The following is a 13638-nucleotide window of genomic DNA, read 5'->3' on the forward strand; positions in this document are numbered from 1 at the left end:
TTCAGCGGGACTTGCCAGCATCTGACGTTTCTGCCTTTTTGCACCGAAGGCTCTTGTATCTGTGTAAAAACAAGCTGCCTCCCGATTTCGACTCTGGTCCCAGTCATCAGAGGCATGTGGCCCTCCAAATATTATTCAGAGAGGAATACAGACTTTCTCCATCCCTGCTCTAGCGTTAGTGAGTCATTGAGGTGTCTAAGAAACCCTTTGCAGTGCCTGTCAGTGGGGGAAATGGGATGAAACAGCCCTCTGCGCTTACGGTAGACAGAGTCAATATTGCTGTGCCTCCGGGAAAATTCATTTACGTGTTTGGCACTGGTTTGGAGTGAATCGGACAATGTCGGATTTTGGAAGGATACCCATAGCCCCCAGTTTGAGGATCAAGAACTCAGTTTGTTGGCAGAGGTTTAAAGACCGTTTCAAGGCAAATCTAAAAAAATGTAGTACGGTGGTACCTCTGGATGCAGACAGGATCCGTTCCGGCTGCGTGGGTCACGATTTGTTGCGTCTGCATATTTAACCCGAGGTATGACTGTACAGTGGTACCTCGGGTTACAGACGCTTCAGATTACAGACACTTCAGGTTATATTTCCAAAATATAAGATAAAAAACAAATAAAATAAAGCCTACATCCAGCAACAGTGATTTGTGTTGTGTAAGCTCCTAGGATGTAAGTCATGGGCCCCCAATCATTTTAAGTTAGAGCTTAATAATCATTTCACTATTAATATACTTCTTCTTAATTGTATTTCAGTTCAACACTTACTTTGAGAAAATAGATATTTTGTTATGTGCAAATGGCTTGAGATACCTATGAGGTCCATAAATTACCATCTAGCGCATGGGTAGGCAAACTAAGTCCTGGGGGCTGGATCTGGCCCAATCGCCTTCTCAATCCAGCCCACAGACGATCCAGGAATCAGCGTGTTTTTACATGAGTAGAATGTGTCCTTTTATTTAAAATGCACTTCTGGGTTATTTGTGGGGCCTGCCTGGTGTTTTTACATGAGCAGAATGTGTCCTTTTATTTAAAATGCACCTCTGGGTTATTTGTGGGGCATAGGAATTCGTTCACCCCCCCTTCAAAATATACTCCAGGCCCCCACAAGGTCTGAGGGAAAGTGGACCAGCCCCCTGCTGAAAAAGTTTGCTGACCCCTGATCTAGCATATATTCAACACACAAAACAGGGACCATTTGTTGTTGTCAAAGGACAGGTGGACCTATAAAGGGCCCCATCACCTTCAATAGCTTAGGGCCTCATCCAAGCTAAATCCAGCCCTTCCTGTCTCTCCCTAAAGGGTGGTACCCCTCTTCCTTCTGTTCCCACAGAGGCTGCCGGGAACGATGTTCTCGTCCGTAAAGCCATATGAGAACCAGCGCTACTCTGCCTTGAAGAAAGACTGCCAAAGGAGGAAAACCCTCTTTGAGGATCCCTTGTTCCCGGCCAACGACGACTCCCTCTTCTACAAGTCGCGAATTCAAGGTGTGCAATGGAAACGGCCAAAGGTAAGGCAAAGCTTTGCGGGGATGCTTTTAAGAGGAAAAGGTGAAATGGGTATAACATCGAATATGTTGCTTGGGTGAAATTGTGGAATGAAGTCCTAAATATTTTTCCGGGTTTAGCCGCACGTGCATGCGCAGAACAGGCACCTAACCAGTTGCAAATTCCTCGGGATCCGTCCACCACATGGATATGATGATGATGGATCTGACCATAGGGCAGCCTCCCTTAACCTGGCTAGGTATTTTGGAATACAGCTTCCATCATCCCTGACCATTGCCCGTGCTGGCTGTAGCTGATAGGAATTGTAGTCCCTAATATCTGCAGGGTAAAGGTAAAGGGACCCCTGACCATTAGGTCCAGTCGTGACCGACTCTGGGGTTGTGGTGCTCATCTCGCTTTATTGGCCGAGGGAGCCGGCGTACAGCTTCCGGGTCATGTGGCCAGCATGACTAAGCCACTTCTGGCGAACCAGAGCAGCACACGGAAATGCCGTTTACCTTCCCGTCGGAGCGGTACCTATTTATCTACTTGCACCTTGACGTGCTTTCAAACTGCTAGGTTGGCAGGTGCAGGGACCGAGCAACGGGAGCTCACCCCGTCGCGGGGATTCGAACCGCCGACCTTCTGATTGGCAAGTCCTAGGCTCTGTGGTTTAACCCACAGCGCCACCCGCGTCCCTTAATATCTGCAAGGTACCAAGCTGCAAAAGATTGCTTCTTCAGGCAGTCTCTTAGGCCTAATAGCGAAACAGTACAAAACAATTGCTCACATTACGTTTTCCTAGGATGGGTCATTTTGGCACCAATTGGGTGTCTCTAAATGAGCTTACTGCTTTAATTTGATTTCTGAATTGATGTGCTTTCCGGCAAACTGCATAAACGTGCATTTCTCAAGAGAGACACATCTTTCCTTCCTCCTCCCCCTCCTTTTGCCTCTGCTGCAAAATTCGCCCAGACGAACAAAGCACTTGAATTTCAAAAAGGACAAGGCAATAATTGTCTGGTTTGGTCAAGGATGGGAGAGGGAGCACAGAGGGAAGTGGAAGCTGGAGCAAATGGAGTCACTTTTGCCTCATTGTCGACTGGTGCGTCAGAGCGTTTCCCATGACTGTGAAGAAACCCTTTTTCTTCTCTCAAGGATGGTTTTCATTTCAGAGTTTTTCCCCGCCGTTGGGGCTCCCCGTGCCACTGTGGACGTTGCCAAAGTCTTGGAAAGTGTTCAGAAGGAGAGCCATAGCAAAAGAGAGGCCCAGGACTGCCTCCTGGTATTCTAGACTACAACTCCCATCATCCACAGCTGGCAGACCGATGGGAGTTGTAGTACAGAACATCTGCAAGGCTCCCCGGGCTGGTGTGGGGAGCTGCTGGCCAAGAAGAGAAAAATAAACGAGGAGATAAAAAGCGCTACGTGTAAGGGCCTTTCTCAACCTGTGGGTCCCCAGATGTTGTTGAACTACAACTCCCATCACCCCTAGCTAGCAAGGCCAGAGCTCAGGGATGATGGGAGTTGTAGTCCAACAGCATCTGGGGATCCACAGTTTGAGAACCACTGTTTAGGCCAAAGAAAAGACAATTATTATTGGAGGTGGGGCAAGATTAAAAATGACGACAGTTCTGAAATATTAAGGATATCTGGGAAGGCAGGAGGACAAAATGAAGCCAAATATCTGAGGACAACGTGGTCCCCTGTCGTTTTCACAACATGTTGATCTAAGAAGCTTAGGAACGTGTGGCGGTTTAACTCCTCTTGTTTCCTCCCTCATGACCTTGTGAGGTAGATTACTCCAAGAGACGGTGACCAACGGCAAGGTGATTTTCGAACCCGGTTTTCCGAGTCTCTGAGCTACTCACTGCACTGTAAGGGCTAGGATAATTTGTGGCATTTCTGGGACTGTGGATGTTTTGCTTTCAGAAACTGGCATGCAGGAGCAGAGTGCCTCTGAGCATGTGTTGAGACTCAGAAAGCAGCTCACTCCTGCTGTGGTTCCCCCGTGACTGGTATTGAGAAAGATGAGAAACAGAGGCCGCTGTGAGAACAGGCCTCTGGAGTAGATTAGCCACCGCAGACTGTTCTTAAAATGCAAAAAAAAGTGGGTAAAGATTTGCAGAATCACGAGGTTTCGCTGCAAAAAGACCATTAGCAGAAACCTTCTTCATGCAGTACAGTGGTACCTCAGGTTGCATACGCTTCAGGTTACATACGCTTCAGGTTACAGACTCTGCTAACCCAGAAATAGTGCTTCAGGTTAAGAACTTTGCTTCAGGATGAGAACAGAAATCGTGCTCTGGTGGCACGGCGGCAGCAGGAGGCCCCATTAGCTAAAATGGTGCTTCAGGTTAAGAGAGTTTCAGGTTAAGTACAGACCTCCAGAACGAATTAAGTACTTAACCCGAAGTACCACTGTAATCTTCTCTGAGATTGCTGCATTCCCTGAGCTCATACCAGCACTTTGATAAAGGAAAGCCGGTTCCAGTGATAGTTCTGAACATATCATTAAAATAGCATGTTTTCCGCTCCACCATTGATAACACTGGCGTTGATAACCGTTGCAAGCGCCTTTCTCTCTTAACCTCTTTAATTAATCTTCCAGGGTCAGTTGCGCAGCGCAACGAAGGACGTGAACTGCTTTTAGTCGTTGCTAGGAAATTCCTCCCCCCTCCCCGCACCTCCCATAGCTTTGAAAAGCTTGCACGATGACATATGTCCTTTGCTCTTCCCTGCAGGCCAAAAGCAAGCGTTGTTTTTTGTTGTTGTTTTGGTCAACTGAGGTTCTGAGAATTGTGTAGGCTCCACGTTCTCAGGTATGTTGGAAATCCCGTTTGACCTGCAGCAGAAGGAATGGGCAGAATCAACTGGCCCATGTGGGAGCTACGTGCCACATTCCTACCAGAAAATCCTTATTTCTGGCCATCTGTGTGTTTTGGTGCTGGAGGAGACTCTTGAGAGTCCCATGGACTGCAAGAAGATCAAACCGATCCATTCAGAAGGAAATCAGCCCTGAGTGCTCACTGGAAGGACAGATCCTGAAGCTGCGGCTCCAAGAGTTTGGCCACCTCATGAGAAGAGAAGACTCCCTGGAAAATACCCTGATGTTGGGAAAGATGGAGGGCAGAAGGAGAAGGGGACGACAGAGGAGGAGATGGTGGGACAGTGTTCTTGAAGCTACCAGCATGAGTTTGACCAAACTGCGGGAGGCAGTGGAAGACAGGAGTGCCTGGCGTGCTCTGGTCCATGGGGTCACGAAGAGTCAGACATGACTAAACGACTAAACAACAACAGTGTGTTTTGGTTGCTTTTGTCGTCTTTATATCATCACTAGCTGGTTGGCATCCGTCTGCCTCGGGCGACAGTGGAGTGCGCCTTTGCGGGTGAAGTCAAACTGTTGGAGAGTTGCAGCGCTTGCTGTAGCTGCAGAGACCGACACAGGAGAAACAAAAAAATTTTTTCCCTTCCAGTAGCACCTTAAAGACCAACTAAGTTAGTTCTTGGTATGAGCTTTCGTGTGCATGCACACTTCTTCAGATACACACCGATACACTGTAACCGACACAGGAGAGACATGTTTTGTTGCAGTTGGGGCAGAGGAAGGCGTCTGCTTTTGCTGCCGCAGATGCACCAAGCCATCTCTTCTTCCTACGCTTTCTCCCAGTGGCCGTTCCTCCTCTGGTCACTGCTGTGGTCATCTGCCAGTGATTTTCACAAGGCAGCATTGATGTTTCCAGCCTTTGTGTCACGTTTGCAGGCACCTTTTTAACACAGAGTTGGTCTAGCCCAGTGGTTTTCAACCCTGGGGTGCCTTGAATGGTGGTCAGGGGTGCCGAAGGAAATTCTGGCCTCTGTCCCTTGCTCCTTCCCGCCCTCCTTGATGCCCTCTCACGTCTCTGCCTCCCAAACAGCTGTTGGTTGCAGCAGCCCTGGCTATAAGCTGCCATGGCAAATGGTGCCTCTGGAAAGTGTTAGGATATTTCCGTTCCACCTTAAAAGGGAGCAGGATGTTTGTGTCACAGCCTGCGTATTTCCTGTCTCACAGGATGTCTATGTTGTCAGTTGCTTTCGTTTCTCGCTGTTTGCCTGAGCAGTCGGAGCAGACGGTCATGTCTTCTTTTGTTCTGACCAACGCTGAATAAACTGTAAATATGCTTTCCTGCTGTGCATCTTTTGCTGTGTGAATTCTGCTGATAGAGTGTGCACAAGCCTGAGGCTTCGTGTCGCTGATTGCTGATATTGCCTGACTACGGGAGATCGATGGATCGTCCGGCACCGAGCTTGGGGGCTCAGATGGACTTTGTCTCCCTGGCAGTATCCCAACAACAGGTTATGGGCCCAGATTCACGGCACTTACAGGAGAGTAAGACAGCGACAGACTGCTGAGGTATGTGTTGGGATAGCGAAAGCGGAGGCTTTTCTGGATGCCGCGGAAAAGGTCTTTGAAGTCTGGCTGGTCTGATTGGCCTGGGAGCCGAGCCAGAGGCATCCTGTGAGACAGGAAATACGCAGGCTGTGACACAAACATCCTGCTCCCTTTTAAGGTGGAACGGAAATATCCTAACAGAAAGCACCTCTCTTGGGGGCAGTAGGGGGCAGATCAGAGATTGGGGCAGCATGGGTATGTGGAGGTTGTCTGTTAGCTCAGCTTACCTAGTGACCCCCAGCGGTTGCAGACTGCAACTTCAAGCAGCGCTCGTGTTTTACATGCTGCACAACGGTCCCAGGTTCAAAATCCTGATGCCCAAAAAATGTTGAAATATACATTTATAAAGAAACCAGGAGCATTTTTACTGGGCATTGTAGGAAGTGATATAAATAATAATAAGAAGAAGAGTTTGGATTTGATATCCCGCCTTTCACTCCCCTTCAGGAGTCTCAAAGCGGCTAACAATCTCCTTTCCCTTCCTCCCCCACAACAAAAACTCTGTGAGGTGAGTGGGGCTGAGAGACTTCAGAGAAGTGTGACTGGCCCAAGGTCACCCAGCAGCTGCATGTGGAGGAGCGAAGACACGAACCCGGTTCCCCAGATTACGTGACTACCGCTCTTAACCACTACACCACACTGAAAAGAATGTAAGTTGTTTTTGTATGCAACAACAGCAGCAAGAATACTATTGGCACAAAAATGGAAGCAAGAAGAATTACCGACGAAAGAAGAATGGAGGATGAAATCAATGGACTATGCAGAATTAGATAAACTAACAGGAAGGATTCAAAATCTGCGGGACCAGAAATTCACAGAAGACTGGCGTAAATTTACAGACTATTTGAAAAGTAACTGTGATGATCAGACTACGTTTGTAGGTTTGCAAGAAGTTTTGTGAGGAGAATTATTGGAACTATTGCAAAATTGGATAAAGGGGAGGGTGATTAGTTATGATAATTAAAGGCAATATGAACTTAAGAAATGCATAAGAAGTGGATCAAACGGTGGATCATCAGAGGTGCTGATGGAAGTCCAAAAAAAAGAAGATTGTATAGGTGATGAAATGTTGTGGTTTGTACTATAATTTACTGTATATGCTAAAATTAATAAAAATTATTTTTAAAAAAACAAAAACAAAATCCTGATGCCCACCCGCACTGCACCTGAAATCTGATATGGTGTCAGGTCTGGGGCACACACCACTGTGGCTATGAAGGAAGGATCAAGAGCTTAAGGTGAATTCATAGGATTGTAGAGTTGGAAGGGACCAACCCCCTGTAATGCAGGAATCTCAAGCACCCATAGCAGAAGGCCTCTGCTCAAAAACCTCCAAGGAAGGAAGGTCCACAACTTCTTGTGGGCGTCTGTTCCACAGTCAAACAGCTCTTACTGTCAGAAAGGCAGAATCTCCTTTCTTGTAACTTGAAGCCATGGGTTCGAGTCCTACCCTCCAGGGCAGGAGAAAATGAGCTGGCCAAGGGTGAGGTAGACCTCATTTCCCCCTTTTGAAGGACTAGACTGGTCTAGGTCGACAAATCTTCTGACCTTGCATAAAGCGGCTCAGTGTTGCCCATACTGGTGTTGAAATAACGAAGGAGAAAGTTGGCAAAAGAAACGAAACCCGACGATGTCCAGAAATTGATAAGGATGACTTGCTGGGCACGTAGCTCCCGCAAGGGTCAGTTAATTCTGCCCACTCCTTCAGCTGCAGGTCTAACAGGATTTTCAACATACCTGAGAACGTGGAGCCTGCACAGTTCTCGGAACCTCGGCTGATACAAACCAAAGGACCAAAGCCTGCTTTCACCCTGCAGGGAAAGGCCAAACGCATTTGTCATCTTGCAAATTTTCCACCGCTATTGGAAGGAGGAGCAGTTTCTGGGAACTGCTAAAAGCAACTCATGTCCTTGTTGCTGGGAGACCTCGCCTTGAACAACTGTCCCAGGAAGATTAACTTTAAAAAGGTTATCAGTTTTGGCCATGCTTCTCCCTTATCAATGCAAGTGTAGTTCCGTAGGGTGGGGAGAAACCGTATTCACTCATACGATCCGGCCCAGGTTTTGAGATCTCATGGGAAGGCCCTTCTCTCGATCCCACCACCTTCACAGGCATGCTGGTCAGGGACGCAAGGCAGGGCCTTCTCAGTGTTGGCTCCTCCCAGGTAACTTCAGAACACCCTCCCTGGAGAAGCCAGACTGGTCCTGTCCTTGTTGTCCTTCTGCTAACAGGTGAAGACCGTCTTGCACACGTCCTCCAACATTTCCACACCAAAAACTGGGACATGCGTTTTTCGGGACGCACTTCCAGGCAAGTCACGTGACCCGCTCCACAATCTCGCCCTGGAAAAAGTGCTTTTCTTCGGGGGGGGGGGATCGCAACACCCAAAATGGCCTCCGTGGTCATGTGTGGGAAAATGGGGTGCCCTGTTTTTTTCTGAGACAGTTGCGAATGGACTGCTTTTAATGACAGGGCTGGTGATGGATGCTGCACTGTTTTGATTGTGATTATTTGTATGGTGTGTGTGTGTGTATAGGTGTGTGTATTTTAATTTAATTGCTTTTTAATTATTGTGGGGGGTTTTTACCTGTTTTTGTTTTTATCTTTCCCTGTTGGGGAAAAAGGCAGGTAACAACAACAATAAAAATAGTTATAGTAAATAATAAAAATTATTAATAGGTGTGTGTTTAAGGGGGGGGGAGAGGAGTCATAGTGTGGTGGTGGCGAAACCTGCATAATTTTGGGAGAGTTTTTCCTTCAGGGACAGAGCTGCTTATTTTACACAGCCTTAGACACAGGACAGACCATGTTCTTGAAAGTTCCAAGGAGATAACTGGTTCATTCCACAGCCGTGTACTGTAAAGACTGCCCATAAAGAACAGTTTAGATTTTATCCTGTAACTAAATTGCATTATCGCAGTTTACACGCCAGAGCAGCGATTCCCAAACTCTGTGGTGCATAGAATTCAAAATGCAATACAATAAAATACAACATAAGAAACGGAAGAAGCCATCGAACGCGCTGTTTTTAAAAGTGCCATTTTAAAGCAGCAAACCAGTGACTGGAAAGAATAATCCCCTCAAAGGCCTGGGTAAACAGATGAAGTTTTTATGAGATGCTTGAGATATCCAGTAGGTGGAGCTTACAGAATCTCTCTTTGGAGAGGATATTCCACAATGTTGGTGCTACAGCCAAACAGGCCCTTGATTCCATCTCCATCTGGTCCCCCAGCTCCTTCAAAAAGAAGTTTTACAGAGAACGGGGGAAAAAGTTATAGCATTAGTTCTGCAAACTTGTTCAGTTTGCATGATTTTATTAAAGAGGCTGATCCAATTCAGCTTTTCCTGGCTAGAGAGCTCAGAGAGCCTGTGTACCAAATTCTTTTCGGGGCTTGTTTTAGAGCAGGGTATACCATACTTTTCCATCTATAAGACGGCCCCATGTATAAAACGCCCCCTATTTTGGGGGACTGAAATTTCAGAAAATGGGGGGAGATGACAAAAAATTGTTGAGCTTTTTGGGGGAGGATTGCCCCCAGAGTTGTTGAGCTGTTGTTGGCTTTTTTTGGGGGGGGGGTTACCGAGGGTTGTTGAGCTTTTATTACGTGGGAATGCCGAAAATCGTTCACCCGCACATGTTGCGAATTCCACCTCTCATCTGTCCCCCTTGACAATCGCCCGCCCAATTGCCACAGCCTCAGCCAATCAACAACACCCATTGTCCCCAAGCTGTTTATCGGGGACGCAGGTGGCGCTGTGGGTTAAACCACAGAGCCTAGGACTTGCTGATCAGAAGGTCGGCTGCTCGAATCCCCATGACGGGGTGAGCTCCCGTTGCTCGGTCCCTGCTCCTGCCAACCTAGCAGTTCGAAAGCATATCAGTGCAAGTAGATAAATAGGTACCACTCTGGCAGGAAGGTGAACGGCTTTTCCGTGCGCTGCTCTGGTTCGCCAGAAGCAGCTTAGTCATGCTGGCCACATGACCTGGAAGCTGTATGCCGGCTCCCTCGGCCAATAAAGCGAGATGAGCGCTGCAACCCCAGAGTCAGTCACAACTGAACCTAATGGTCAGGGGTCCCTTTACCTTTACCTTTTAAGCTGTTTATCAAAGGGAAAAACTCAGTGGATTGAGCCTGTGATTCCTGCATTGCCGGTGGTTTGGCTAGATGACAATTCTACGATTCTGTGATGTAAATCTGGGCCTGATCGACGGGTCACACAAAACGGCTGCAGCTGCGTTTGCTGGCAAGGCGAGCTCAGCGTCCTGAGAGTGAAGGTCATTCGGGGGCCTCGATGTGGGGAGGAGGGCGCATTGCTGCTAATTGAGAGTGCGCCGAACATCCTTTTGGCGTCCAGCTGTGCATGCCTTGCCTGCGAGAGAGAAGCCAAGGTGAGGCGCACAGCCACGAAAACGGGGCAGCGTTATCAGCAAAGCTGCACAGCTCAGCCAAGCGAAGGGTGTTAATTTGAGTGGTTTCATGCATGGATGAGAGCAAAGAAGAGGATCAGAGGCCCGGAGCGAAATGAATTCCTGCATTTCACAGCTGCCCAAGGTGTGCAACCCGCCTAGCGGAGCAGAGTTAACAGCAGGTCCAGGAAGCCTACTTTAAAAATAAGACAGATATATTCATGTTTGCCTGTTGTCTTTGTCCATGGAGTTTTCTTGGCAGGGATACTGGAGTGGCTTGCCGGTTCCTCCTCCAGGTGGATCACGTTTGGTCAAAACTCTCCACTATGACCTGTTCATCTTGGGTGCCCTGCTTGGCATAGCTCATAGTTTTTCTGAGTTATTCAAGCCCCTTCGCCACGGCAAGGCAGTGATCCATGAAGGGGTAGTATGTATAGAAGTGAAAGCTGGACCATAAAGAAGGCTGATCGCCGAAGAATTGATGCTTTTGAATTATGGAGCTGGAGGAGACTCTTGAGAGTCCCATGGACTGCAAGAAGATCAAACCGATCCATTCTGAAGGAAATCAGCCCTGCGTGCTCACTGGAAGGACAGATCCTGAAGCTGAGGCTCCAAGACTTTGGCCACCTCATGAGAAGAGAAGACTCCCTGGAAAAGACCCTGATGTTGGGAAAGATGGAGGGCACAAGGAGAAGGGGACGACAGAGGACGAGATGGTTCAACCATGTTCTCGAAGCTACTAACATGAATTTGACCAAACTGCGGGAGGCAGTGGAAGACAGGAGTGCCTGGCGTGCTCTGGTCCAAGGGGTCACAAAGAGTCGGACACGACTAAACGACTAAACAACAACAAATTCATGTTTGCAGGCAGGTTTGTGGCAATGAGGACACTTTGCAAATGTTGGTTTGCACCCTGCCCCGTCTCAAAGTCTTGGAACAGGTGCCAGAAAGCCGCAGAATGCATTTCTCCAAAATTTGGGGAATGATTTATAACGAGCTTAAGAAAATGTTCAAATGCTCCTTCCCTAAAAAAAACCCTGAAGCTTTCCTGCTAGGAATTATGGGTAATGAAATCCTCCCCCCCAAAAAAACTTTAGGAGAGTCTTTAAGTATGTTACAGTTGCTGCCAGAATTCTAATCGCAAAAGGCTGGAAGGGAGAGGATATTCCATCTAAATCAGAATGGCAAAACAAAATCAGAGAGTACGCTGAGACATTGCCGATGAAAAATTTATCAGAGAGTGGGATATATACCGAGTGCATGTAAAAGGACGCTGTCAAAAGATCAATACGTTGGCAGGTCTTGACTGAGCTTCGGTGTGTAAGCAGGATGTTTTTATAAAATGAAATTTATAGCCAGTCAAATAACACAGAGAAAGTAAAGTTTAAGAGCATATTTAAGGAACTTAATTCGGGAACGCAAGGGTAAGATTGGAGGTCTTGTCAAATTTAATCACAAATGGATGTACAGTGGTACCTCGGGTTGAATACTTAATTCGTTCCAGAGGTCCATTCTTAACCTGAAACTGTTCTTAACCTGAAGCACCACTTTAGCTAATGGGGCCTCCCACTGCCGCCGTGCTGCCGCCGCACGATTTCTGTTCTCATCCTGAAGCAAAGTTCTTAACCCGAGGTACAATTTCTGGGTTAGTGGAGTTTGTAACCTGAAGCGTATGTAACCTGAAGCGTATGTAACCCGAGGTACCACTGTGCAAAGCAAGTATTAGTTAAAGAATGAATAATATCTATTGCATATTTCTGTTATAAAGTTTTCAACCAAATACTACTACTACTAATAATAATAATTTATTATTTATACCCCGCCCATCTGGCTGGGCTTCTCCAGCCACTCTGGGCGGCTTCCAACAAAGATTAAAAATACATTAAAATAAAGCATTATTTATTTTTTTAAAAAGGAAAGCAGCAGAAATGCTTTCAAATGAAGACCAGCCCGTCCTTGCAAGGACCCCATGGCAGACTTCGAAGCTGTCGGGCCAAGCGATTGCTAGGCTCCCCAGTGCACATCCCTTGAGGTTGCGTAGGAGGAACTGTCTCCTGGTTTTAATATTTCCTCCTTATTTTCCTCCTTGCAGTTCCTCTGCTTGGCTTTCCATTATGTTCAAAACAGATGCGGTCGCAGGAGACGCACATACATCATCCTTCAGCATCCTTTCCACGTGCAATTACTTTTAACGGATGTTTTCCGATGCAAAAGGAAAGGGCGCAACGTTTTGTGTTAATTTGTAGACCAGCAGCCAAAGGCTTTGGTCTCCCTGTGGGATGAAAATCCCGCAGATTCTTTCTTTGCCAAATGAATTTCATTGATTTTTATCCACCCTGCAGGCCATGAAATGCTCACTGGTTGAGCTTGGGCCAGCTCTCAGCTTATAACCTACCTGGCAGGGTTGTTGGGCGGGGGGGTTAATTGGGGAGTGGGAGAACCATGTATACCCCTGTCAGGGAACTGCCATCGGAGAAACAGGAGGTGAAAGGGCTCACAGAGGCTGAGAGAGACTTATCAGCTGAGGAGGGAACCAGCAGGGGGAGAGGAGTAGCTCCAAGGGAAAGTGAGTCGGAGGGAGGGCTCAGAGACACTTCCAGCGAAAACAGTGGGGAGGTTTCAGGACCTCCCATAGGGACACCCACTCCTCGCCGGAAACTGTCACGCCGAGAGGCCAGAAGACGCGTTTCCGTTAAGGAACTTTTATGCTGGAAGAAGTTCCGTAAACGCCCACTGTCTGATTCTACAAGCGACTGACGGAGCCATGCTTAAGGAGCTCTGTCACAGACAGAGGTTTGTGGACTTAGCCAAACTCTGAGGGACTAGGACTTTACGCACAAGCAGCTCATCATCCCATCACAACCCCCTTGAGTAATTTGGAGGAAAAGGTGAGAGAGAAATGCAAGAATAAATCGATAATTCTCCGCCCAGTTGTGAAGCTCACTGGGTGGCGTTGGGCCAGGGTAGTTAAATAAAACCTCCATGTACAGTGGTACCTCGGGTATGCTTCAGGTTACATACGCTTCAGGTTACAGACTCCGCTAACCCAGAAATAGTACCTCAGGTTAAGAACTTTGCTTCAGGATGAGAACAGAAATTGTGCTTCGGCGGCGCAGCTGCAGCTGGAGGCCCCATTAGCTAAAGTGGTGCTTCAGGTTAAGAACAGTTTCAGGTTAAGAACAGACCTCCGGAACGAATTAAGTACTTATCCCGAGGTACCACCGTACAGAGGCTATGCTCTGCTGCCTCCTCAGTTAGAGGCAAAATTGCTTCTGGGTACCAGTTGCTGAAAACCACAAAGGTTGGAGAAGG

At 47.5% G+C, this 13638-nt stretch overlaps 1 protein-coding gene across 1 annotated transcript in view; it reads left to right on the plus strand.

Moving 5' to 3' along the window:
- Positions 1–13638, plus strand: part of CAPN5 (calpain 5) — a 77260-nt gene that overhangs the window by 15956 nt on the left and 47666 nt on the right. The window contains exon 2 of the mRNA XM_053385440.1: positions 1333–1509. Coding sequence (XP_053241415.1) covers positions 1348–1509 — 162 coding nt within the window. The 5' untranslated portion in view covers positions 1333–1347. The remainder of the gene's footprint in view (positions 1–1332; positions 1510–13638) is intronic.

The sequence above is a fragment of the Podarcis raffonei genome, chromosome 4 (genome assembly GCF_027172205.1).
Source record: "Podarcis raffonei isolate rPodRaf1 chromosome 4, rPodRaf1.pri, whole genome shotgun sequence".
In the NCBI taxonomy this organism is placed as follows: domain Eukaryota; kingdom Metazoa; phylum Chordata; class Lepidosauria; order Squamata; family Lacertidae; genus Podarcis; species Podarcis raffonei.